The sequence below is a fragment of the Mustela nivalis genome (genome assembly GCF_964662115.1).
Source record: "Mustela nivalis genome assembly, chromosome: 3".
Lineage (NCBI taxonomy): Eukaryota > Metazoa > Chordata > Mammalia > Carnivora > Mustelidae > Mustela > Mustela nivalis.
This window is the reverse complement of record NC_139022.1, coordinates 151,089,634-151,116,218: the sequence shown is the minus strand read 5'-3', so window position 1 is coordinate 151,116,218 and position 26,585 is coordinate 151,089,634. Positions and strand designations below refer to the sequence as shown.

The 26,585-nt window shown below is 40.7% G+C and overlaps 1 protein-coding gene across 2 annotated transcripts in view; it reads left to right on the top strand.

The window, feature by feature from the left end:
- WDR70 (WD repeat domain 70) overlaps positions 1-26,585 on the top strand; it is a 297,351-nt gene that overhangs the window by 255,398 nt on the left and 15,368 nt on the right. For both annotated transcript variants that reach the window (XM_082724203.1, XM_082724202.1), the window contains 4 exons: positions 14,720-14,820; positions 16,465-16,544; positions 18,523-18,639; positions 21,652-21,814. In XM_082724203.1, coding sequence (XP_082580329.1) covers positions 14,720-14,820; positions 16,465-16,544; positions 18,523-18,639; positions 21,652-21,814 — 461 coding nt within the window. The remainder of the gene's footprint in view (positions 1-14,719; positions 14,821-16,464; positions 16,545-18,522; positions 18,640-21,651; positions 21,815-26,585) is intronic.

Below are 26,585 nucleotides of genomic sequence, written 5' to 3'. Positions count from 1 at the left end.
AAAAAAAAAAAAAAAAAAAAAGAGGCAACCCACGGAATGGGAGAAGATATTTGCAAATGACAGTATAGAGAAAAGGTTGATATCTAGGATCTATAATGAACTCCCCAAACTCAACACACACAAAACAGACAATCATATCAAAAAATGGGCAAAGATATGAACAGACACTTCTCCAATCAAGACATACAAATGGCTATCAGACACATGAAAAAATGGTCATCATCACTAGCCATCAGGGAGATTCAAATTAAAACCACATTGAGATATCACCTTACACCAGTCAGAATGGCCAAAATTAGCAAGACAGGAAACAACATGTGTTGGAGGGGATGTGGAGAAAGGGGAACCCTCTTCCACTGTTGGTGGGAACGCAAGTTGGTACAGCCACTTTGGAGAACAGTGTGGAGATTCCTCAAGAAATTAAAAATAGAACTTCCGTATGACCCTGCAAATGCACTCCTGGGTATTTACCCCAAAGATACAGATGTAGTGAAAAGAAGGGCCATCTGTACCCCAATATTTATAGCAGCAATAGCCATGGTCACCAAACTGCAGAAAGAACCAAGATGCCCTTCAACAGACAAATGGGTAAGGAAGATGTGGTGCATATACACTAGGGAGTATTATGCCTCCATCAGAAAGGATGAATACCCAACTTTTGTAGCAACAAGGACGGGACTGGAAGAGATTATGCTGAGTGAAATGAGTCAAGCAGAGTCAATTATCATATGGTTTCACTTATTAGTGAAACATATTTGTGGAGCATAACAAATAGCATGGAGGACATGGGGAGTTAGAGAGGAGAAAGAAGTTGGGGTAAATTGGAAGGGGAGGTGAACCATGAGAGACTATGGACTCTGAAAAACAATCTGAGGGTTTTGAAGTGGTGGGGTGGTGGGAGGTCGGGGTACCAGGTGGTGGGTATTATAGAGGGCACGGATTGCAGGAGCACTGGGTGTGGTGAAAAAATAATGAATACTGTTATGCTGAAAATAAATAAATAATAAATTTTTAAAAATAAAATAAAATAAAGAATAAATTTAAAAAATTTTTAAAAATAAAAAAATAAAACGTATACAGTTCTGTGACTTTTAGTGCATGTATGGATTTGTGTAGCTGCCGTCAGTACAATCAGGATACAGAATAGTTCTGTCACCCCCTCCCCCAAACTCCTTTGTGCTGTCCCACTGTAGCTGCTCTCTCACCTCTTCCCCTGCACCCCCCTTCCCAACCCCTACCATTCACTGGTCTCCACTGTAGTGATGGCTTTTCAAGAATGTGTTCTAAATGGACTCATACAGCATGTAACCTTTTTAGATCAACTTCTTTATAATAAGAATTATTATTATTACTATTATGTTCAGTTAGACCAGCTTCTTTTAGCAGAATGCTTTTGAGACTCATCCAGGTTATGGTGTGTATCAAGAGTTTGTTACATTTTATTGCTGTATTCTACTGTGTGGACATAGCCCAGTTTATCTTTACAGGACGTTCGATTGTTTCCACTTTTTGGAGATTATAGATACAGCTGCCATCGGCATTCACATATAAGTTTTTGTGTGAACAGAAACCTTTGTTTCTGTAGAGTAAATACCTAAGAGTAGGCTTGTTGGGTCATACAGTGAGTATGTGATGATTTTTTTAAAACTTTATTAAGTTTTTTTTTTTTTAATTTATTTGACAGACAGAGATAACAAGTATGCAGAGAGGCAGGCAGAGAGAGAGGAGGAAGCAGGCTCCCCACTGAGCAGAGAGCCCGATGCGGGGCTCGATCCCAGGACCCTGGGATCATGACCTAAGCGGAAGGCAGAGGCTTTAACCTACTGAGCCACCCAGGTGCCCCTGTGATGATTTTTATAAGAAAATACCAAGCCATTCTTCAGAGTAACAGTACCATTTTGCATTTCCACCAATGGTGTATTTGTTTTCCATTTGCTCTGTATCCTTAACAACAGTTTGTGTTGTGGACACTTTTTATTTTATACATTCTAATAGGTGTGGAATGGTCTCTCATCAGGTTATAATTTGCATTTTTCTAACTGGCTAATGATGGTGAATATCTTCATGTGCTCTTTGTCCGCTGTTACTCTCTTTGGTGAAGCACCTGTTAAGTATTTTTGCCCATTTTTAAATCAGGTTGTTTGTTTTCTTACTGTTAAGTTTTGAGAATCCTCTATATATTCTAGACACCAAGTTCTTTTTAGGATAAGTTCTTTTTAGGATATCTGCAAATATTTTCTCCTAGTTAGTTGCTTATTTTTTTCTTAATAGTGGCTTAATGAAACAAAAGATTTTGAATCTGATACAGTCCGAATTACAGTTTTTTTTTTCTTTTATAAAGTGTAGTTTTGGTGTCATATCTTAGAACTCCTTGACTGACCCCAGGTCACTCATATTTTCTTCCATAAGCTTTATGTTTTGTATTTAGGCCTAGTGGTCCATTTTGGGCTTAATTTTATGTAATAGAGGGAGACATACATTGAGATAGGTCCATCCAGGTCTAGGGTCAGGCTCAAGCACAAAATTTAAGGAGGTGCCAAAAATCTCAGTAAAAGCTAAATGACATTTTAACACAACATTATAAAAAATGAAAATACAAAAAATTCATGATGAATAAAATATCAGTATTTTAAATAAAAATGGGATGAGTAACAAGGCTGTGCCAAGGTATACTAAAGCTTAAAGCAAAAGGGAAACTGAACTGTCTGTTTCAAAGTTTTGATATTTTGTGCATCAAAGATTTTGGGGCGGAGTAGTAGGAAGTACTGGAATAAGGGAAATAGTGAAGTCTTCTGTTTCAGTGATGTTCTGAATTCTAGACTAATTCCCCAATCTACCTACTACTACTGTTTACTTTTCAGAGTCCTCAAATAGGTGCTCTATGCCTTCTGTATTATATAACTGCATTCGGAAGGCCAGACTGAGTGGACTGTTTCCTCTGTCTCGCCTAAAACCAGTCCTTCCTTCCTTTCTCCCTCCTGTTTTCCTTAACTTCCTGTTTCCCTTAACTTCCTTCGTTCCTTCCTTCCTTGAAAAAAAATTACAATGGTAATGGAAAATACATAACGGAATAGTACAGATTGCTGCAGATGTGCCTAGAAGGAAGCTTCTAATATCCCTGCACATTTGCAGGGACATTTATATTGTAGGAAGTAAAATAATGTCATTGATCCTGGTGTGAGTCACTTCTCTTACTATGGTGGTGTGTTCCCTTGATGTAACTGCCACAGGCAAAGCTACTGGCTTTTGCTTAATCAGCTGCCATCTGGCATCAAGCCTACTTTGTTTAGTTTCTCAATATTATCTTCCGGAGTCCATCTCCTTGCCTACCTGAGAACTATGCCTTAATTCTTCTATGTGAAATTTAGAGTTAATTTTAACAGATTTTACAACCCTTCCAAAGAGTTCATTCCTTTTGTTGAAATCCCTTACTATCAGATCTTTTTTTTATTTTTTTCCTGTACTTGAGCCTCACATTCTTAAGCTTAGAGCCCACATCCTTTACCGGAGTCCTCATGGAGTTGGAGAACAGCTGGTCAGCATCCTCTGTTTCCTCTATTACAAAGTTTCTGTTCAGTCTTTCTTGTCTACGAGAACCAAACTTAGTTGTTGTTTTTTTTTTTAAACATTTCCTTGTGGGTCATATTGTCTCAACATTTCTGTTATCTCTGATCCTCTCTTTTCAGCCATTCTTTTCCTTGAAATAATGCTTGCTGTAGGAATTCATTCAAAACCTATGGTGAGATGTCCTTCCTGTCATTATCTCTTTGATCATCTATTTGAAAAGATCTTATTTTGAGAGTTATGTCGAGATGAAGTGCCAGTTAACGTGCTGCTCTAGGCTTCATAAATCAATGAAAGCAAAAGAATGAGGACCAAAAGGAGAGCCCATTCAGTTCAATAATTTACTTATTTTCTAGAGACATTTACGCTGTATTGTGCTATATTTAAAGACATCTACTACTTATTGTATTAGCGATTTCAAAGAAATGATTTTGGTTTACTGTTTTGCTTCCATTTCTGGACCTGCAAAAACAATAACAAAAGTCACTATTACCCTTTTGGTTAAATAGAAACATTTTTTCTCTTCTCTACACTCTTGTGCTTGATGTTCTTTTAATTGGTATTTAAATTTATTTGTAAGTCCTTGTATAGATATGATTGCCATGAATGGTTAAGCTGGATGAAGAATTAGCCACTAGATAATACAACCCTGAAGGAAAAACGTACTTGACTCCTTTATAAAATATAGAAATATAGAAAATATAGAAAAGGAGAACTTGATATTATAGATTTTTGAAGCTGTTCAGAATTGCACACTCTTCTTTATACAGTGTGAAACCATACAGTGCAATGATGACTGGTGCTCTGTTGTTTAACCCCAGCACCGTATTATGTCCTGCTGATAGCAGACCAGTGAAGGACTTTATGTCTTGTAGGACATTCTGTGACAATTTTTCCTCTCCCAACCTGAATTTGATGAACGATCTTTAGTAACAAGTTTTCCAGCTGTTCTGTCGGATCTCTGGCCAGACAATTATATATAGTGTAGGGAAGAAAGAGGTCTATAATTAACACATATCCCAAGATAGTGGGTTTTTTTTTCTTTTTTTGGAGTGATATAATGCTTTGTCATGTGTGAGGAGGGGTTGTGAGACCCCCCCAAAGGGCTAAGTAAAAGAGTATGATTTGTAAAACATTTTTACCATATCGTATTAAGATAAATAGTGCTTTACATATCCTGTATAGTTCATTTTTTTAAAAGATTTTATTTATTTGACAGAGAGACACAGTGAACAGCAAGAGAGGGAACACTAGCAGGGGAAGTGGGAGAGGGAGAAGCAGGCTTCCCGCTGAGCAAGGAGCCTGATATGGGGCTCGATCCCAAGACCCTGGGATCATGACCTGAGCCAAAGGCAGTGGCCTAACGGCTGAGCCACCCAGATGCCCCTATATAGTTCATTTTTGAAGGTTCAACTTTTCTTGTTTGGTTTGGTTTGGTTGGTTTTACATAGCTGATGATTTCCAAGATTTAATGACGTGTATTTCTTACCTTGTATAGGGATTTAATGGCTTTATCTACTTGTGCTTTGTTTACTCATATAAACAAAGGATTTATGGTTATTATCTTTATGCGCATATCTATTTTTCTTAAAATTTGAAGTCCAGTGTAGTTAACATACAGTGTTATATTAAATATTCTTCAGATGTACAATATAGTAACTCAACAATTCTTAACATTACTCAGTATTCATAATTATAAGTGTACTTATATCCCCTTTATTTATTTCACTCATCCTCCAACCCACCTCCCCACTGGTAAGCATCAGTTCTCTATACTTAAGAGTCTGTTTTTTGGGTTGTCCTTTTTTTTCTTTGCTTCTTTGTTTCGTTCGATCAGTTTCACATATGAGTGTGGTTATGGTATTTGCCTTTGTCTGACTGACATATTTTACTTAGAATTATACCCTCTAGATCCATCTTTGTTGTTGGAAATGGCAAGATATTATTATTATTTTTTTATGTCTGAGTAATAGTCTGTTGTATATATATATATACATACCACTTCTTCATCCATTCATCTATTGGTGGGCACTTGGGTTGCTTCTGTAATTTGGCTGTTGTAAATAATGATGCAGTACGCTAGGGGGCACATATCTTTTTGAATTGGTATTTTTGTATTCTTTTGGTGAATACTCAGTAGTAGAATTACTGGATGCTATAGCAATTCTATTTTTAATTTTTTGAGGATTTCCCCTACTATTTTCCACAGGGGCTGTACCAGTTTGTATTCCCACCAACACTGTACAAGGGTATGTTTTTCTCTGCTTCCTCGCCAACATTTGTTGTTTCTTGTTTGTTTGATTTTAGTCATTCTGAGAGGTGTAAGGTGGTACCTCATTGTGGTTTTGGTTTTCATTTCCCTGATGATGAGTGATGTTAAGCATCTTTTCATATGTCTACTGGCCATCTGTATGTCTTCTTTTGAAAAATGTCTATTCAGGTTTTCTGCCCATTCTTTAATCAGATTGTTTGTTTTTTGGGTGTTGAGTTATATACGTACTTTATATATTTTGGATACTAAAACTTTATCCAATATGTCATTGGCAAATATCTTCTCCCATTCAGTAGGTTGTCATTTAGTTTTGTTGATAGTTTCCTTTGTTGTATAAAAGCTTTTTATTTTAATATAGTCTTTTTTTTTTTTTAGAAGATTTTATTTATTTATTTGACAGACAGAGATCACAAGTAGCCAGAGAGTCAGGCAAGAGAGGAGGAAGCAGGCTCCCGAAGCGGGACTCAGTCCCAGGATCCTGGGATCATGACCTGAGCGGAAGGCAGAGGCTTTAACCCACTGAGCCACCCAGGCGCCCCTTTAATATAGTCTTAATAGTTTCTTTTTGCTTTAGTTTCCCTTGTCTCCTAGATGGGAGGCCTGTCTTGAAAAATGTTGCTATGGCCAATATCAGAGAAATTGCTGCCTATGATTTTATGGTTTCATATCTTCTAGGATTTTTATGGTTTCAGATCTTAAATTTAGGTCTTTAATCTATTTTGAGTTTAATTTTGTATATTGTGTGAGAAAGGGGTCCAGTTGCATTTTTTTTTTCATGTAACTGTCCAGTTTTCCCATCACCATTTGTTGAAGAAACTTTTTCCCATTGCATATTCTTGACTCTTTTGTTGAAGATTATTTGACCATATAATTGTGGATTTATTCCTGGACACTCTATTATGTTCTGTTGATCTATGTCTGTTTTTGTACCAGTACCATACTATTTTGATTAGTGCAGCTTGGTAGTACATCTTGGTATCTGGGATTGTGATACCTCCCATTTTGTTCCTCTTTTTCAAGATTGCTTTGACTATTTGAGGTCTTTTGTGGTTCTATACTCATTTTAAGATTATTTGTTCTAATTCTGTGAAGAATACTGTTGGAATTTTGATAAGATTTGCATTGAATCAGGAGATTGCTTTAGGTAGTATGGGCATTTTAACAATGTTTGTTCTTCCAATCCATTAGTATGGAATGTCTTTCCATTTGTTTGTGTCATCTTCAATTTCTTTCATTAATGTTTTATACTTTTCAGAGTAAAGATCTTTCATCTCTTCGATTAAGTTTATTCCTAGGCATTTTATTATTTTTGGTACAATTATAAATGGTTTTGTTTTCTTAATTTCTCTTTCTGCCACTTTATTATTGATGTATAGAAATGCAGTGGGTTTCTCTACTGAATTTATTTATTCTACTAGTTTTTTGGGCGAGTCTTTAGGATTTTCTATATACAGTATCATGTGATCTGCAAATAGTGAAAGTTTTACTACTTCTTTACCAATGTGCCTGCCATGTATGTATGTATGTATGTATATATGTATTGTCTGATTGCTTTAGCCAGGACTTCCAGTACTATGTTGAGTAAAAGTGGCAAGAGTGGACATCTTTGTCTTGTTCCTGATCTTAGCGGAAAAGCTCTCAGCTTTTCACCATTGAGTATGATGTTAGCTGTGGCTTTTTCATGTATGGCCGTGGCCATCTTTAACTTGATGAATGAAAAAGAGTAAAGAGGCCTGGGTCTATGTAGATTAGCCGAGAGATGTGGCCTTAGGTAGTGTTTCCCAAGCTTTCTCTCAACCACGTGCTCATGATGATAATGTGTAAACAGATAAGGGTACTCTTTGCTGTTAACTGATTTGCTGAAGGCTCTAGTACCTTATGCCTATCTTAGACCTGAGGAGATCTCAGGCCTGAGGAATGCCCTGCAGCGCATCGTGTGCCCACCAGTGGGAAGCTCTGCTAGAATTTTGGGACTGTGCCTCCAGTAAGTGCTGCTTCTCTGTGGATCGTTGTGGCATGGGGCCTCTGGGATATTTGCCTTGTAGAATCCACCGCCAGTGTCACTGATCCTGTGGACTCCAGCTTCCAGCTGCCTGTTTGTTTCCGGCTCCCAGACTTCCGTTAATAAGAATAATTACCAGATTTTCTTCAGTCATTATTTGTGCTTTCTTTGCCTTTGTAAATTCTTCTCAAATAAGTGAATTGGAGCAAACTAATGTTTAGTGTTTTGAATTAGATGAAGAAAATTGTATTTAATTTTCTTACTCAAGAGACCTTCCATTTACTCTGAGAACTTTTTCTTGTGATGAAATTCTTTAGGCATTTTTATTATCAGATACAGATGTGATTCATTTAGTGCCAAGGACAACTACCAGGTTTCAGATTTTTGCTGCTTTAGCAGTTACCTTAATTTTAGAGCATAGGCTATAAAGGAAAAGATTTTAATAAATGAATTTTCCATGGCTTTGAGGGGAATTAATTTGATAATTAGGTGCTAGCTTTTAAAAGTCATAATCTGTACATCTGTATCAGATATTTGTGGCAGGTAAAGAGCAACACTTTTCCTTGTTTGGTTTTTCTGCAGCAGACCCTACATTTATAAAAATGGTACGGCATTTTTTTTCTTTTCACCCTTAAGCTGCTATCTGGTTTATCAGAAAATTACTTGGGGCAGGAAAGGGGGAAGACTGAGATTTCAAGCAAAGAGTGACAGTTGCTTCATGTCTGGCCCTACGGTAGAACTTCCTTGGGAGTTGGAGGAGGTGTGGAGGAAGAAGAAAGGATAGATGTGTATTTAGGAAGAGGAACTGAGAAGATGTCTGTCTTTAATTTTTCCATTTGAGGGATGTCTCCATGGAGATCAGGTGGGTGTTGAGGAGTTTTATTTATTGGAGATTGAGACTTACTCGCCAGGTTTTCCTCCTGAACTTCAGAGGGATGAAGCCAAGCCTCATGGTCCATGCGTGCTGCAGAATACCCCAAATTTGGGGAAATCATGGCTTTGGCAGGACAGGACAAATAGCCTACAAAGGTATAAAGAATTCTCGTCTTACTCTTCTACCTTCCCGGCTCAGTGTTTTAATGTAGAAAGCAGTTCTTTCTGTGAAATGAAATTTGGGCTTGTGAAAATTTGAAGAGAGTTTTTTCTCCTGCATTTTTCCATTTTCATCTGCCTTGTTTTTATTTATTTTGGACCTCATATCTTGATCTGTGACCTTAGCCTTGGGAATCAGCACACACACAGCCATTCAAATGCAGTGGATATTCCTGAGGATGTCCATGACCATGAGGTTGCCTCCATATAGATCTGCAAAACTGTGACTGTCTCCTTCACAAACAGGTGTAAGGCTCCTTATTTGAAAATTCTGAAAAGTGCTGGTTCTCCCAAGGAATCACTAGCTAGCTTATCCATTCTTGTACTATGTGACAAAAACCAAACATAAAAAAACCAGATGGAGTTTGGTTTACAGTGTGGCTCAGCAGCTGGGAAGGATCAGGAAATGGTGTTTCATCGTAATCATGTTTAAGATATAAAATTATGAAGGATGTTAGGCTTCTTTTAGCATGTAGAGTAGAATAATGGTGGTGTTTGGGTATTTGCATTACAGACACCTAAGATACTATACAGGCATTGATTTCTTTATAGTAACATTTATGACCTGGTTAGTGGTGAGCCTTTCCTTTATGATTTTAGTTAAACCATCTGCCTTTTAATATAAACTTGCTAAGATTTCTACTTCTGGCTTAGGTGGGTTTGGAAATGATTTCAGATCTCCCACACCCCTTCCTCCCCATCTTCTAAAATAGGACTTTGCATAATTAAGTAATATCAGGGAAGGAGCACTGGAATTGGGAAAACATCCCCACTGATCCCAGCTCCTTTCTGTACAAGCTGCAGGGCCTTGGGAAAGTTCCCCACCCTCCTTTACGCCTCAGTTTCTTGTTCTTATGAAATGAGGATAGCATTACTAATTTTGTAGTATTGTTGCAAGGATTCAGTTACTTTCGATAATATAAAATTCCAGATACTTAGTAGTTCGCTTCCCACCATGCCCTAAAATATAAATTCATTTCTCTCATTCGCTTCCTTCTCCTCTCTTTATTTGCTTCCATGATTTCACTCAAAGTAAACCGTAAAAACCACAGAAATAAATTATTTGGAAGTTTTCATGGCCTTTTTACTTTTGCTAAGGGGTAATCCCCAAATTCCTGTTTCGGCATAGTGACACTGCTGTTTGTACACAGCGCTCTCTTCTTCCCCAGCCCACACCCCTGCTTTTTCTTTGGTCTCTGCAGAGAAGAAAGATCTTGGTGTTAAGTACATTAAAGTCTTGTAATTCCTTCTTGTCATCTTGCTTATGATCTCCAGCCCCATTCCCGTCTCTTTGTGGCTGCTGCTAGAGCTAAGTACCTTTGGGGCAGATTGTGGTTACTCTGCACTGCCAAATTATAACGAAAAGATGAAGGTAGGCTTTGGTTTACAAGGCTACACCTAATTTTGTGCTAAAACGGAGGTCAGCCTAATTAGCTAGGGGAAGCCATTAGTGGATCCACATTGTTTTGAAGTAGATTAGCGTAAGAATAAAATGTCTTACCAAGTCAGTGCAGCAAATCAGTTTATTAAAACATGCGACTAATCTCAGAATCTAGTCCTTCCCACGACAGTGGGCTCCCGCCGTTTGAATCTCGGGATACAGTGTGAAGGCTTTCTCTAGGATCCGGATAGCTCTTGTGTCATTTTCCTCTCTGGTCCCGCCACTCAGATGTGCTGGGGACCCCTCCGAAGCCTGTGGGTGGGTCCGACTGTGTCAGCCCCTCGGCCACAGAAGCACTTCCCGAAGACCAGAGCGGGGAAGGGAGGCCCTGGTGGGTGGTTGACGGAGGGGAGGCCCTCTACCTAAGTAGTTATAGCTCATATGTCTTCTGATAGTTCCTTGGGTTTCTAGCAGGCACGTGTCCCATTGTTGTTAAGTAAAGCCCGGTATGTATGTTCGACGAGTTAGCAGCGTGGCGGCTCTGCTGGCTGCCCCGCGCTGCTGTCTGGGGGATTGTTTGGTTTGGCACATGTCCAACTCTCTGCTATAAGATGCATTTCCTTGACAGGACAAAGTGTGGAGCTGCATTAGCTGCAAAGTTTACAAAGGTTAGCTAAACACACACAGTAAATATTAATAAACAAAAAAGGCCCACCCACCTTTGACTTTGAATTCTGTTTCTTCATTCCATGTTTCGGAATCCCTGTAGTATTTGATTAATAACCAGTCTTAGGGTAATTGAGCCTTAAGTATCCTTTGCCTAACTTAGACGGCTCACGGAGCCCTCATTGGCTGCCTTGGTGACTCATTGCCACAGTGGATGGAGCTCTGGAATGACTGTTTAGTTCAAGGGGTCTTATCTGCATTCTCCCTGCTTCCATGTGAAAAGGAGGGTAAGTGAGCTTTATGCTGACCAGCCACGTGTGTGTCTAAGAACTCCAGAGGGGGAAGGACGTGAACAGGAATAGAGGTGCGGTGGCCTGAGCTTGGACTACCTAGAAAGCAATCCAGTCTTGGTCTGTTGGCCTGGGCAATTGCCTCTCTCTAACATTTACACCCTCAGAGTAGAGGGAGAGAGTAACAGTAACCTGCTGCCCCTGGAAACTGCCTGTTTGGCTGGGTGTCTTGGAATTTACCAGGCCTACATTGTGGATCCTTTCCAATTCTGCACCCTGCTCACTTGAAAACATATTTGAGAACCAGTAATCTTAGACTGCTTAGCCAGACCTCTAGAGAACCAAGGAAGTGAAATATCTTTAATACTATGTCCTGGAGATTGTCCTGGGGCCCTTTGTAGTTGGCTGGAATTTCTGAAGCCCTTGAAAGCCCCTCTTACTATTGTCTCTCACTCTCTGGTTCATGCATATCCCTCTTTTTAGGACCACATTAGGAAGGAATGAGCTCTACTTTATCTGTAGGATACTTGAGTATGATAATGATCTAGAGAAATAAAATTATTCTCCATAGATTGTAATGATTTTAACTTGAACTTTCACTTGTCTCTAACTCCGCATAGCAAAGCAGTCCAGTTCAACTTGGGTGAACTCTGACCCTTGATTCATTCCATCAGCAAACATTTATTGAACACCACACACTAATCTAGGCATTTGGGATACATTGCCACCTAAAACACGCCAAGATCTCTGCCTATGTGAAAATAATGTTCACATCAGGGAAGCAGATAATAAGCATAATTAAAGATAAAATTATATATTATGTTAAAAGGTGATACTTTCTTTGGTTAAAATGAAAAAAAAAAACAGAGTAAGGGAAGTTGTGGGGTACAATTTTAAATGCGGCACTCTTGGCATCATGACATGTAAGCATTGATTTGAAGGAGATGAGTATCGGCCTGGATGAACTTATTCTAGATTGGGTTTTATAAAGTTAAGTTTGTGAATCTTCTCATGTTTCCTTATACCTCGCCATGACCATTTGGAAATTTCCAGTGGCCAAGGCATGATTCTCAAATGAATCTCAATGGCAGAGCACCTGTAAATCAGGCTGTGCTTTGTAGACCTTGAACTGTTGATACACTTAATTCCATCTTACCAGTCAAGCACAGTCTTATAAGATGAAATGTGTCTTCTCTGCTTGTGCATTACAAAGTAGGTTTCACAAGCATATGAAGGAAATGACAACCCACCCCCAAAGCCAAGCTGTATATGATACACTGTTCTCAAGGATTTTTATTTTATTTTATTTTTTAATTTTTTTAAATTTTTTTAAAGATTTTATTTATTTATCAGAGGGGGGGGAGAGCGAGCACAGGCAGACAGAACGGCAGGCAGAGGCAGAGGGAGAAGCAGGCTCTCTGCTGAGCAAGGAGCCCGATGTGGGACTCGATCCCAGGACGCTGGAATCATGACCTGAGCCGAAGGCAGCTGCTCAATCCACTGAACCACCCAGGCGTCCCAAGAATTTTTATTAATAACCACTCTACTATGTTATGTTTTATCATCTTTTAGTGCTTGCTCGTGGACACTGGGTAGCGGGCACCATAGATTTAAGAAAAAACTGTGGAAAGAACACCTAAAATTATAAAAACTTGCCCTTTTAACCCAATTTTACCCCTCCCCCCAAACTGGGAAAACACAGCCACTCTGGTTTTATTTTCTCTGTAGAGCATCTCGGCTGTCTTCCATGCTGCAGAGCTTAGGAACTGCTCTCGTAGAGCATTGTCAGAGAAGAATGAGAAGATCTGCAGACTCTTAGGTTTCCTCTTGAGTACTTCAGGAATCTCAAAGAAGGATCTGGGGCCATATAATGATATGCATACTTCTCACCAGTTAGGTGGGAGCCAGAATTTCTATCAAAAGCGATTGAGGAGATGCACAGATACTCCGTCTTAACAAGAATGGGATGATTAGGGAGAAGAAACCAGAGAAATTCAGCCTGAGATAGATTTGGAAGCCCAGAATTTTTGTGATTTTCATTTTGCTCTCAGAACCCAAAATAGCAGTATCTAATCGTACCCTTTTTTCTTTAGTCCTTGTACATTGCGTGGCACATGATGGTCCTTAATAAATCTTGAATTGGTGTTTCCATGCTTTGCTTGTTCTTTTTTTTTTTTTAAAAGATTTTATTTATTTATTTGACAGAGAGAGAGAGAGAGAGAGAGAGAGATCACAAGTAGTCAGAGAGGCAGGCAGAGAGAGGGGGAAGCAGGCTCACTGCGGAGCAGAGAGCCCGATGTGGGGCTCGATCCCGGAACCCTGAGATCATGACCTGAGCCGAAGGCAGAGGCTTAACCCACTAAGCCACCCAGGCTCCCCGCATTGCTTGTTCTATCAGAGTGAGACCTGTAGAACCTGGCCCAAGGTGTCTCTGCGTACCAATTTGAGCTTTATCTACCTCCCCCCCCCCCCGCCCCACCATTTTGTCCCTGCTAAACCTCCCACTTCCGGCCCGCTTACTGCAGACACAAATTAAAAACAGGTTGTCATTCTCACTGAGAACTCATTCTTTTTGACCCCAGAGCACCACTTGTTTTCCTTACCAGTAATGAATTCAAAGGATTATAACTTCCAGCTAACCTTCTCTTAAATAGTTTTTCATTCAGGTTAATGTCAAGTCTTTGTATGCTGTATCTCTGTTTTACTTCTGCTATCATCCTGCTGGTTTATCTCATAGATAGGGAGGTATTATTCAATGCCTGCAAATATATGTTGTTCCTGAAAAAGCTTTATGAGATTTGGATCTTGGTGAACTAAAAACAATAAGCACCTGGCTTCAATCTGCTGTCCAGAGGGACGTATTGCGTGTATAAAAGCATGAAACACTGAGATCTAAATCTGCTTCAGTGGTAAGCCAACTGAGTTATGTGGGCTTAGCGTTCCAAGATGCCAGGCTCACATGGCCAAGGAGCTGGGGAAGCCTACCTCTACGGTTGCTAGGTTGTCAGGAAAAGAGAGGAGGGGTGTCAGGAAGGAACATCTTTTTCATTTTTTAAAAAGATTTTATTTATTTATTTGATAGACAGAGATCACAAGTAGGCAGAAAGGCAGGCAGAGAGGGGGGAAGCAGGCTCCCTGCTGAGCAGAGAGCCCAATGTGGGGCTCGATCCCAGGACCCTGAGATCATGACCCTAGCCAAAGGCAGAAGCTTTAACCCACTGAGCCACCCAGGTGCCCCATCTTTTTCATTTTTAAAGGGTATCACACTTATAACAAGTGATGGAATAGAACCTAACTCAGGGACACAGCCTTCTGGTTTAGAGGGAGAATGTCCTAAAAATTACAGGTAGCCATCAGGATGATGCCCACTTTTAGCAAACTAGCCACCAAAATAGGATTTTTCCCATCTTTATTTGGCTTCTTTAGTTGATTCCCATGCCTTTCCTTTTCAGAGTGTTGTCCGCTGCCTGTGGCATCCAAAGCTGAACCAGATCATGGTAGGAACTGGAAATGGATTGGCTAAAGTCTATTACGACCCCAACAAGAGCCAGAGGTATTTCATAAGCATGGCCTGTTTTAGATGGATGACAGCACCTGGGGGGAGGGCTTCCTTTCCCGCCCTGCTTTTATTTATTTCCTCCTTTGATGGGGATCCACCCTTTTAGAAAATGCAGCTGGCACTGCGTAAAGCCTCAGACTCCTGGTATTGTACTTTAAAGAGGATTTGGATATTGCCCTTGATCCAGACAGAATTCAAAGTGAAAGTTTCCTGGGGATTTGCAGTTCTTTAGCTGAAATGCTGAGTGCAAAGGGGGAAAAAGTCTTGCCCACTTTGCATACTTCCCTGGACATGGTATTAGCAGTGATACATGTAAGGGATTAACAAAGCAGAGAACTAACCACTTACAGGAAGTGGGAACAGCTAGTCTGTTTTGTTCTCTTTATGTCTGGGCTTTTATCAGGTAGTGGTTTGGATTTTGGGGGTTGTTCTCCACCAGCGGAAAGGGACAGCACAAATTATTTCCTCTTCAACCCTATGCCCGCCCCAAAGGCTAGACTTAAACATCCCCGTGTGTTTCAGAAGTCTGAAAACTTCACTGGAGGCTCCCTCTGTTCCCAGATTATTTTCATTTTCTTTGGGCACATAGATGAACACTTGTCACCACCCCAAATGACGATGGTTTTGTTTCTCTCTTAAGGTACACTACTTGATTAGCTCTTTTTCTGGAGTAAGCCTTGGTTAGCTAGTATTAAACTGCACGTGCTAAATTCACTGGAGTCCCCCCATAAACCTGTTGTGAGGTCTCACATCCTTTTTGAGGAAAGGAAACTCCTCCTCTATTAATGAATGTTCATTGTTATAATTTGGATCTGAATAGAAACAGACAGTCCTGTCTTCCCTTGGAACTTTGTGGACTAGCTTTGGAACCCTTGCCCTCTCAAATAAAGTTTTCATTGTATTTAAGAACAAATAGGATTTTGTTTGTTTTTTAATAAGTAAAGAAATTAAAAATGCTAACGTAATTAGAATGAGAGGGTCTGTTTCACTTGAGAAAACAGTGAGCCCCATTTGCTAGCCCCTATTTGGAAACTACTATGTTTGGAATCTTGAAGAAACTTTTTTATTTGTATTTGCTCCTCCTGAGAGGGATCACTCATATTGCTAAGGAGAAGTGAAATGTTCTAATCGGACTTTTGGTTAATCCCGCACATTCTTGGGCAGTTGCCCCGTGGCAACACTGCCAAGCCGACTCAGTTCCAGACACTTGTACTCTTACATTTGAGATGTGGACAAATGCCACTTGGGGTGTAGACCACCCAGGTTGCTTTCATCTGAGACAGAAACTAAAATTTGAACCCTGTGACCGTCCCGGTAAAAAGGTTTTTAAATTTTATTTATATCTCTCTAAGATCTTAAATTTTGAGTTTTTTCTATAGATTTCTTAAACTAGTGTTCTGTTGCCCAGTTACCTCTCCAACCCTTTCACTCAGTACTAACCCCTGACTGACAGACTTGCTTTCCCATAAATTTAAGCCCTTATCACCAAGGCCCCTTCTGTTGACCATCCCTTAGAAAGTCAAGGACTTGGCGAGATGGTGTGCACAGAGTGTATTCCTGAAAGTATCTAGTGCTTTTGACATGACTTTCTGTTTATAAGACCAAGTAAAGAAAATAATGTGCTTTTACCCGCCCCAGGGGAGCAAAATTGTGTGTGGTTAAAACCCAGCGGAAGGCGAAACAAGCCGAGACTCTAACCCAGGACTACATCATCACCCGTAAGTTGTTAGCGTGGTCTTTCCATCATCTTTCTCCCTTCTGCTGTAGTGTGGTGTTGCTCTCATGGCTTTAGAGACAGAAAAAGTCTTCGGAGTCTGGGTGTATATTACAAAATACTATGTGGACAGGGCTGCGAGTCATGTAACAGCTAACCGCTGTAGCTTCTGTGACTCATCACAGAGACAGCGTAATTTCATGTAACTTTCAGCCCAAAAGGGAAAAGCCTATTTGAGCCTAATGCATTACTCCAAAGCAGCCTTTTAAAGAATAACAATCTGTTCTAAGAATAAACAAGAATGAGTGCTGGTCTTGGAATCAGGAGACCTGGATTTGTCCAGTTCTACCAGTGGCATGCAGTGTGATGTTGAACAACTGAACCTTATCAGGAGAGGGGGGGAGACTGGGTGAAAGGTCTCCTTCAGCTCCCTCTGAGACTCTGTGACAATAGATCTGGAGACATTTAGATACAAAAGGAACTACCCAGAAATCTTACCAGAATAAGCAGCTTCTCTCACATTTGTCAACCTTTCAGATGTGTGTTGCCCAGGGCCAGAGCCTCAGACCTGTCACAGCTAGAGGCTGGAGGGACATCTTGGAAGAAGTAGCAGTTGGGATGAGCAGATGCCCTGTGGACCTCACCAGGGTCTCCGTCTCAAGCCCAGGGGGCACTGTACTGCTGGGTTTTTCTCCCTGATAGTGGGTCTCCTGTAAGACCAAGTCCCTTGGAGCTTATGATCAGTAAGGAGATCCCGTGACACTTTTTGCAAGAGTAGAAGTGTTAAAGTCGGTGTCACAACCAGTCTAGCTCATGTAATTACATGCGGCCTACTTAAATTCCTCCAGTCGTTTGAAGTGAAAAGCTATTTTTCCCCCTCCTAAAAATACTGTTGTGTCGTGTTGCCCAACAGAGTGACAGGGTGGCTGTGTTTCTCAGCTCCCCTGACTCAAGGCAGGAGAGTTTTACTGGTGAGTGAGATGGTCCTGGCCCCAGCAGGTGCTAGGGAGAGGGGGATACTAGAAGAGTTTTTGAAGTATTGGAGACATTTCTATCATTCATATTATAAATTCCCTTTGAGCCCCTCTTAATCCTTTTCCTTCTCTGCTCTACTCCCCTGGATAAAGGTTTTCTCTTTTTAAAGGAGGTTGTACTCCTCATGTAAGGATCCAAAGAAAATATTCTGAAACAGTTTTTGGTTAAGAAAAAGATCATAATTTAATTTTACCCCCAGTCACCTTCTTGCTCTCCAGCAGAATATCACTATTTTCCTTTTACATTCATAGACTCTTTTATAAGATTTAATTCTGACATTGAGTAAACAACCAGTAGCAATTGGACAAATACTACTCTGGGTCTTACCCTTTTATTTCGTCCACCATATAGAAGTAGGGAAAAGTCTTCATCAAGTCATCATGCCCGGAGATCCAGACACCCCCCCGCATTCAGGGCAACCTTTACCCCAGTTTCAGTGGGAGAAGTGCTCCTCCCTTCCGGTTACTCAGTGTTGTCAACTCCTCCTGAGAGGTGGTCACATTTCAGAAACGTGTGAAGTGATTCCAGAGGTTTTTTGAGGAGTCTGAGGAGACTTCAGGGCTGACAGGCGAGCTGCTGGCCTCATTCACATTTGGGTCCTGTAAGAAAAAAAATAAGCAGCAGTCCCATTAAGTGTTTTCATTTCAAAACCACAGAAATTAAGTTTAACTGCTACCCATGGTTTGGGCGATGGGGAGCCTCACCAGTGTTTCCGTGACAGTGTTTGACAGTATTTCCTGAGTGCCATTAGTTGCCAGGAGAGGTGAACAATGAGTCTGGTCTCAAACAAAATTAGCTAATTGGTTACAGTAAGACTGTCTTTTATTATTAGAGGAAGGCTGTCATTATGACTTCCATTTCATCTTCAAGTTAGTCATGCTTCAGCTATGTTTTTGGATGGAAGGGTTATTATTATAATAAAAATTTTCAAATGTGACTTCTCGTAGCTCATGCCCTGCCTATGTTCCGTGAACCCCGCCAACGGAGTACAAGGAAACAGCTGGAGAAGGACAGACTGGATCCCCTGAAGTCGCATAAACCCGAACCTCCTGTGGCAGGCCCAGGTGACCGTGATTGATCCAGCTGGTGACCTACAGAGGGGGTGGGGGGGCGGGGGGGGGGCAGGGTTTGCTGAGAGAGAAGTGGGAAGATGCTTTGCTCCTGATTGCTGCTTCGTCTCTAGAGAGATTTTACTACATGGTGGTTTTCAAACATTTTCTTTTTAGCATCAGAACTTTTTGCTTAAAGGATGCAGAATCCTGGTGCATAAAACTTATAAAAATGGAGCTGCAGTGCTAACAGAGAGAAGGTTAGGCCCCTTTCTGCTCGGTCTCTGACTTAAGCCCTTTTAGGTGATCTTGGTGGAACTCTAGGGTTCCCGGAACCCAATTTGAAACTACTGCTGTCAGTGTTGGCTTCGTACACAACATTTGAGCACTTTGACCAGAATCCGGGCTGGATTAGGTTTCACATAAGGGAGAAGTGGCCATCATTTAGTTTTATGTTAAAATGGAGCTGCCCATTCCCCTAGAGGTTGGATAGAAGTCTTTAGAAATTTGAAGAAAGTAGGTACCCCCTCCCAACCCTGCCCCCCCCAAAAAAAAGGAAAGAAAGAAAGTAGGTACCAGAAGCAAGCAAAGCAGCATTGCTATCATAGAACACATACACTTACTGGAATCTCATTTTACTTGTTACCACTTGTGCGGTTTCTGTCTTCCTAGGCTCCTAAGCCTATAGCTTTTGACTTGTTCATTCATCCTGAACCTCAGTTCTGGGCCTCCATCTGTTTTTGGCTGCCCTTTCCGCCTTGAGCCTTGAAAACATTTCACATATCTCTCTTAACTTTTTTTTCTCTGCCACCATTCTAAATCAAAGTTCCTAAATAATATTCTTACCTGGATTATTGAAAAGCCTTTCTAACTAGACACCGTATCTCAAGTCACTCTCTTTCCTTCCCACCTTGCCTCCATCCACTTTCTACATAGCCTTTATTCCCAGCTCCTGGGGCTTTCACACTGCTACTGCCCCCAAATCTTATAAGCTCCCCACCCCGCGTTTGCATTTCCAGAGAGCCATTCCCTGCATTCTGACGCTAATGCACTCTAGAACATCCCGCCTCCCTTCCCACCTCCTCCGATCTTCTTCTTTTTTTTTTTTTTTAAAGATTTTATTTATTTATTTGTCAGAGAGAGAGCGAGAGCAAGCACAGGCAGACAGAGTGGAAGGCAGAGTCAGAGGGAGAAGCAGGCTCCCTATGGAGCAAGGAGCCCGATGTGTGACTCGATCCCAGGATGCTGGGATCATGACCTGAGCCGAAGGCAGCTGCTTAACCAACTGAGCCACACAGGCGTCCCACCTCCGATCTTCTGATACTACCGTCAGGTCACTCCTGCCCGCAAATGCCCATTGAATTGTCCTCTTTCTTTACTTTTGTTCTGAAACCATTCTGCTCATTCTGAAAATGACCACTGCCTTCAGAGCTTTCTCAGATTGGATCCGTCTCTTCCTAAAGAGCTCCCCAACCACCTCAGTACTATAATAGTTCTGTAAGTACTGTAACAGTTACTGGCCATACAAATTATGTCACAACCAATTATTTCCTGCCTTTTTTAGTCTCCTCTTATCTTGATTTATAGAATTAATCATACAGCACAATATGGCTCTTCATGTGTAGTTTTGGGTTTTTTTTCAAATCTTCCTAAAATGTCATAGATTTTATGGGTACCTGGGTGGCTCACTGGGTTAAGCATGTGCCTTCAGCTTAGGTCATGATTCCAAAGTCCTGGGATGGAGCCCCATGTCGTGCTCTCTGCTCAGTGGGGAGTCTGCTTCTTCCTCTCCTTCTACCTCCTGCTTCCCCTGCTTGTGCTCTGTCTTTCTCTGACAGATAAATTAATAAGGTCTTCAAAATGAAAGTCATACATTTTTTTGAATACCAGGCACCAGACTAGCTGTTGGAGATCCAGCAGGGTGCAAATCCCTGCCCTTACAGAGCTTTTGTCTATGAGAGCAGTTCCAGTACCATAAAATAACGTGAATCGGGGAATTCAACTTGTTTTTTCTCCTACAAGGTACTTGGGAGATGGCAAGCCCTAAGATATATTTGTTTAAAGCTATAATAGGCACCTAATGAAAACGGGTTAATTTTTTTTAAGATTTGTTTATTTATTAGAGAGAGAAAAAGAGAGAGCGTGTATGTGTGCATGCAAGTGGTGGGGAGGGGCAGAGGGAGAGAGTCCTGCAGCAGACTCCCTGCTGAGCGGGGAGCCCGCCTCAGTGCTCCACGCCAGAATCCTGAGATCCTGAACTGAGCAGAAATCAAGAGTCAGCCGCTTGACTGACTGAGCCACCCAGGTGCCCCAGTATTGGTTATTTTTATTAATTGAATTTCAAATGTTCACGCCTAAGGAATCTTTTCAAGGCCTACACATGGCCAAGTATTTATAATTCTTCCTTGCATTGGTATCACTATGTAGATGAAACAGCTAAGACATACTTTAAAAAAAATCTCTATGTAAAAATGTTATGGGAGGGGTGCTTGGGTGGCTCAGTGGGTTAAAGCCTCTACCTTCAGCTCAGGTCATGGTCTCAGGGTTCTGGGATCCAGCCCCACATCAAGCCCTCTGCTCAGCGGGGAGCCTGCTTCCTCCTCTCTCTCTGCCTGCTGCTCTGCCTACTTGTGATTTCTCTCTGTCAAATAAATAAATAAATATCTTAAAAATTTTTTTTTAAATGTTCTGGGAAAGTTAAAGTTTTGTGATTTCCTACTTTGGTTGTGATGATCCATAAATGAAACCCGAAGAGATGATACCAAAGTCCCCTTGAGATTTGTGTGCTTCAGGCTGGGATCTGAAGAAGCCCCAGAGCGCTCCAAACCTTGATGGCGTAGGGAATGACAAAAATTGGGTAAACCTGAAGCTCTGGCCTCACTCTGTTTCTCATGTCACCTGCCACCTTGGAAGCCAGCATTGAGGAATTCTCAACCTTTTCAGATAAGTACAGGGCATACAAGGTAGTATGCGTCTATACTGTCAGGCTCATTCCAGTTCTGATCTGTATTTTTTCCTTGGAAACAGGTCGTGGCGGCCGGGTTGGAACCCACGGGGGCACTCTGTCGTCATACATTGTGAAGAACATTGCTTTGGACAAAACTGATGACAGCAATCCCCGGGAAGCCATTCTGCGGCATGCTAAAGCAGCTGAAGACAACCCGTATTGGGTTTCTCCAGCATATTCTAAGTAAGGAAACAGCCTTTGAAAACAGAAAAAAATATATTATGTTGAATGAATTGGAAAGAATATAACAACACTACTTTGAGGTTCTCTCTATTTCTTGTTTTATTCTTTTTTAAAAGATTTTTAAATTTATTCACTTGACAGACAGAGATCACAAGTAGGCAGAGAGGCAGGTGGTGGGTGGGGAGCAGGCTCCCCGCTGAGCAGAGAGCCTGATGCCGGGCTGGATCCTAGGACACTGGGATCATGATCCGAGTCGAAGGCAGAGGCTTTAACCCACTGAGCCACCCAGGCGCCCCTCTTGTTTTATTCTTGAGCCTGAAAAATAAGCCAAGTACTCATAGTCCTGAACCTAGCTATTTGTTTGTATCTTCGGACTCTAGAATGGTGCATTTTTAAAGTAGGTCATTTCCATCAGTTATGACCTAGTGTAAACCCATTATGGGAAGTCCATCCTACCTCTGAGGAGAAGGAGGAAGAGCACTCCCTGCATGCGTTACCTCAGTTGAAGAGGGTTTAAAAGCAGATGAAGAGGAGCAGCTTGTAGGTCTGTCATCACGGACTGCTTTTCAGCTTCAGAACTGTGTCCGTAAGGAGCATGCACGTCGGCGGGGTAGAGCCCTCCTTAGCGGATTCCCTCAGGTGGCTCAACATGGGTGAACATGTAGTGGTTCTTAAAGCCTCCAAACCAGGCACATTTACACTAGAGAAGGGTCATGTTGTAGAATTTTTTGTTTCGTTTTATTTTGAGCACTTCCTTGCTTTCCGATACCATATAATGTGCCAGAGTCATCTTTGGTTTTCTTCCTCCAGGCCTGGAATTAACTACTTCTTCAAGGAGTCTAGGCTTCTTTTGTTTGAGAACATATTTAGAAACCAAGACATTGGTGCTAGATGCCCCTATTGCTACCCAAGTGTCATTGCTTCTAGTTCCTCCTTTAGGTCTTCTTAGCTGACAAAACTTGAAAAAATATATATGTATACTAACCTGTGCTTCAACACACATACACATATGTACATACATACATACACACACACATATATATCTGTATTCATATTTTAAAAACTATGAGTTTATAGTGATGCCTCTGATTTCAGTCCTATCCTCCTGGTTTCATTTTACCTTTCTCCTTCCTGTATTTTTAACTTCTTTCTCCAATAATGAAAAACCAAGCTTTCATTACTGACAATATATTCACTTATTTATTCACTGCTAGTTTACATATAAAGTAGTTTCAAAATTGCCTACCCATACACCTATAAGAAACATTTCCCCAACTAGGATTTCTTTAACCACATTCATGTATTTTTTTTGTTGTTGTTTTGGGGTTTTTTGGATTTTTTTTGGTTATTGTTTTGTTTTTTTTTTTTGTCCTTTTGGCCTTATAGTATTTGGTCAAGAGACTGGTTTTCACAGTTACTTGGGTGAGATATTTTCTTCTCCACTCCTGTCAGGGTGGTTCTAGAATTTGTTTGAAATGCAGCTAGGGTCATTTGTTAGTGTGCATTCCTTTTTGGGGTTTCCCCTATGTTCTATTTATTTTGGAGGTTTGTGTAGTGTGTGCAAAATAATACTCTAGTGTTAGGAGTCAGGGCCTTAAAAAAGACTTGTTCTTCCTCTCTGTTCCCGCATTTCCATGCCCCACTTCTCTTGGTCCCTTCCCCACTCACTCCCACAGGTAGTCTATCTCTTTAGTTTCTGGTCTACCTCTTCCATAGGTCTTTTGCACAAGTGAACAGATTTGTATTTTCTTCTACCCTCTCCTTTCTAAAGGAGAAGCATAATATAATATGCTATTCTGAAGGATAGCATAATATAAATACCCTTTTGGGCTTTGCTTTTTTCACTTAGGATTATGCCCTAGAAATCATTCTACATCAGTTCATAGAGCTCCTTCTCGTTCTTTTTCACTACTGCATAGTACCCCATTGCAGGGAAGTATAGTTGATCCAACCACTCTCTTATGAGTAGACATTTAGGTTGTCCCAGTATTTTGTAATTTCTAACAGTGCTACAGTAAATAAATTTGTGCATATGTATTTTTATATCATTGGAGGTGTGTTTAGGTTTTTATTTGATGTCTTTATATATTATTAAAGTTTTCTCTTAAAATTTTGAGAAAGCTGGAACCTGATCACTTTTCAGAACATTAATATACTGGGAAAAAATCACTTATGAACCAACTCAACAGACATGTTATACCAGTATCAGTGCTCTGTCTACTAATCATTATGAGCTATTTGCATAAAAGAAAAACACACTGTTTTAGCTTGGGTTCCTTAGAAGTAGGTACTGAGACAAAGATTCATATAAAGGTGCTTTTAGGATACTTTATTATTAGGATGCTTATTAGGACGCACCCATAGAGAAAACCAATAGGGGAGTAGAGAAGTACAATGAGGCCAAGTAAGGGTGTATCAAGCAAGGTTTCAGGGACCAGCTCCCCTTTAGCTCAGTCTGCAGGGTAACCCTGGAGACCCAGGTCAGAGGCATGGTGACTGGAGTCCTCACACTCCAGTTTCTGTTGATCCTTGCTAATGGCTGGAGATGGGGCCAGGGGGCGGTATTCCCAGGTACTTTCAGCTTTTCAGGGCTTCAGCAACCTTCTGACAGCCCTCTGACAAAGAGAGAGAGCTGCTGCTGTTGTGAATGAAAGTACCCCACACAAAAATGCTGAAGAGATTTGCAGGCCTCTGGTGGGGAGTGCTGCCTCCTCCGCTGTCCGTGTAGAGGAACAGACTTGACTCCGTACTGTCAGGGGCGGTTGTTCATAGTGTGTACTAATAACCGGATGGTACAGATGGAACATCTCTGAACAATTAGTTGGATAATATTACAACAGCTAAGAGGGTCATATTAAGGCTGGCCAGCTAACTAGTGTGCATTTAGCCCTCTTTTGTATAGAATTTGTGTGTGTGTAAGCTAATGTATGTCAACACATCATTGGCAGTCAGATAAGCTTATAGATTATGCCTCTGTTGACACTTCTGTTTTTAATGGAGTCATTATTTTCTATTACTATTAGGGGTTTTTTATACTTAAGGAAATTTGTTTAGAAACGGGCAAAAAAATTAGCTGAGGAAAGAAGAGGAAACAGAGCCATGTTTTAAGATGTGCTAAACATAGTGAACATCATTTGGAGAAAAATTTGGCACTATCTATACAAATTTAAAATGCAAATAGCCTTTGACTTGGCAATTCTATTTCCAGAAGTTTTGCACATGTGGGTAAATATGTATGTCCAAAGATATTAAGTTCAGTATTGTTTATGAAAGCAAAAGATGGGAAACAATGTAAGTGTCCTTCAGTGAGATACTGTTTTAGAAAAGTACAGTGCATCCATTTAATTAAAGGTAACAAGAAAATATAAAGAATGAGCTAGGTATATATGGATGAATGTGTCCCAGTCTCCTTAAATAAAAAACCAATAAGCAAAAATAGAAACCAGCTTGCAAAACATGCTCTCTGTATACCTGTGTTTTTACACAGTGAATGTACCTACTCACATATCTGATCATTTATACATGAACTCCCCCTGGGAAGAAATACAAGAAATGTAGGTGGTAGGTATCTTTTAAGTAGGAGAACAAAGGAGTGGGGAGGGGAGCGGGGTGGGGAGAGCAGCGTGAAGTGAAAGGGGCCTTCCAAGTTCTTAGTCTGCCCATGAGCACTGCTGCTGGATTTTTTTCACTGTGCATATATTCCTTAAAATCTCAGACATGTAAATGACATATGATATTAAAGTTAGATCCTTCATCAAAATAATTAGTTGTTAGAAATTAGAACAATAACCTGGAAGTTCTAAGGCCAGCTTCCTGGCCTGGATTCTAGCAAGGACTTACTATCCAGTAGGTTCTAAAAGTTATCTTCTCAGTGTCTCATTTTCTTCCGTGGTAAGTAAGGTCTTTGACACCTTCATTTAAATTATATATTGTTAATATCACCCAATAATCAGCAGTATTATTTCAGTATTTATGGAAATACCTCAGTCATTTACTTTGCATGTAAACATACACAGACCTATTTGGAGCAGATTGCTATCAAATGTATTTTAATGTAGTCAGATTTAGGAATTTTTTCTTTCTTGGGTTTTGTTTTAGTTAGGAAGGTCTCTGTATTCAAGATAGTTCTTCAGATTCTCCCATCTTTCCATTAATACCTTCTTTTTTATTTTTTTAGTGTTAAATCTTTTATTCACCTGAAATTATTTTAGTAAAGGGAGTGAGAAAGGTATCTTCGTTTCCTGTGGCCACTGGAACAAATTACCACAAGCATGTGGCCTGAAAGGCAGAAATGAATTCTCTCACAGTTCTGGGGGCCAGAAGTCTGATATAAAGGTGTCATAGGGGCCACATTCCATACAGAGGCTCTGGGGGAAATCTGTTCCAGGCCTCTGCTAGCTTCCAGATTGTGCCTGCAAGCTTGGCTCGGAGCCACTGTGACCCCAGGCTCTTCTCAGTTCTCTCTTTGACTTTTGCTTCGTGTGAGTCTCCTCTTCTCTCTTATAAGGATACCCATGACATCATCTGGGGCCCACCCGAGATAATCCAGGATTATCTCCTCATCTTAAAATCCTTAGTCATATCTGCAAAGACCTTTTTCTCCAAATAAGGTTGTATTCACAGCATCCAGGGATTTTGGGTGGATATTTCAGCCTACCACAGTAGAGCTCTAATTTGATTGTTTCCTGTTGGTTAGCCAGTTGGTTAGCCAGTTGCTGTAACACTTTTTAATTGGATAATCTAGTTTTCCTCATTGAATTGAAACCACATG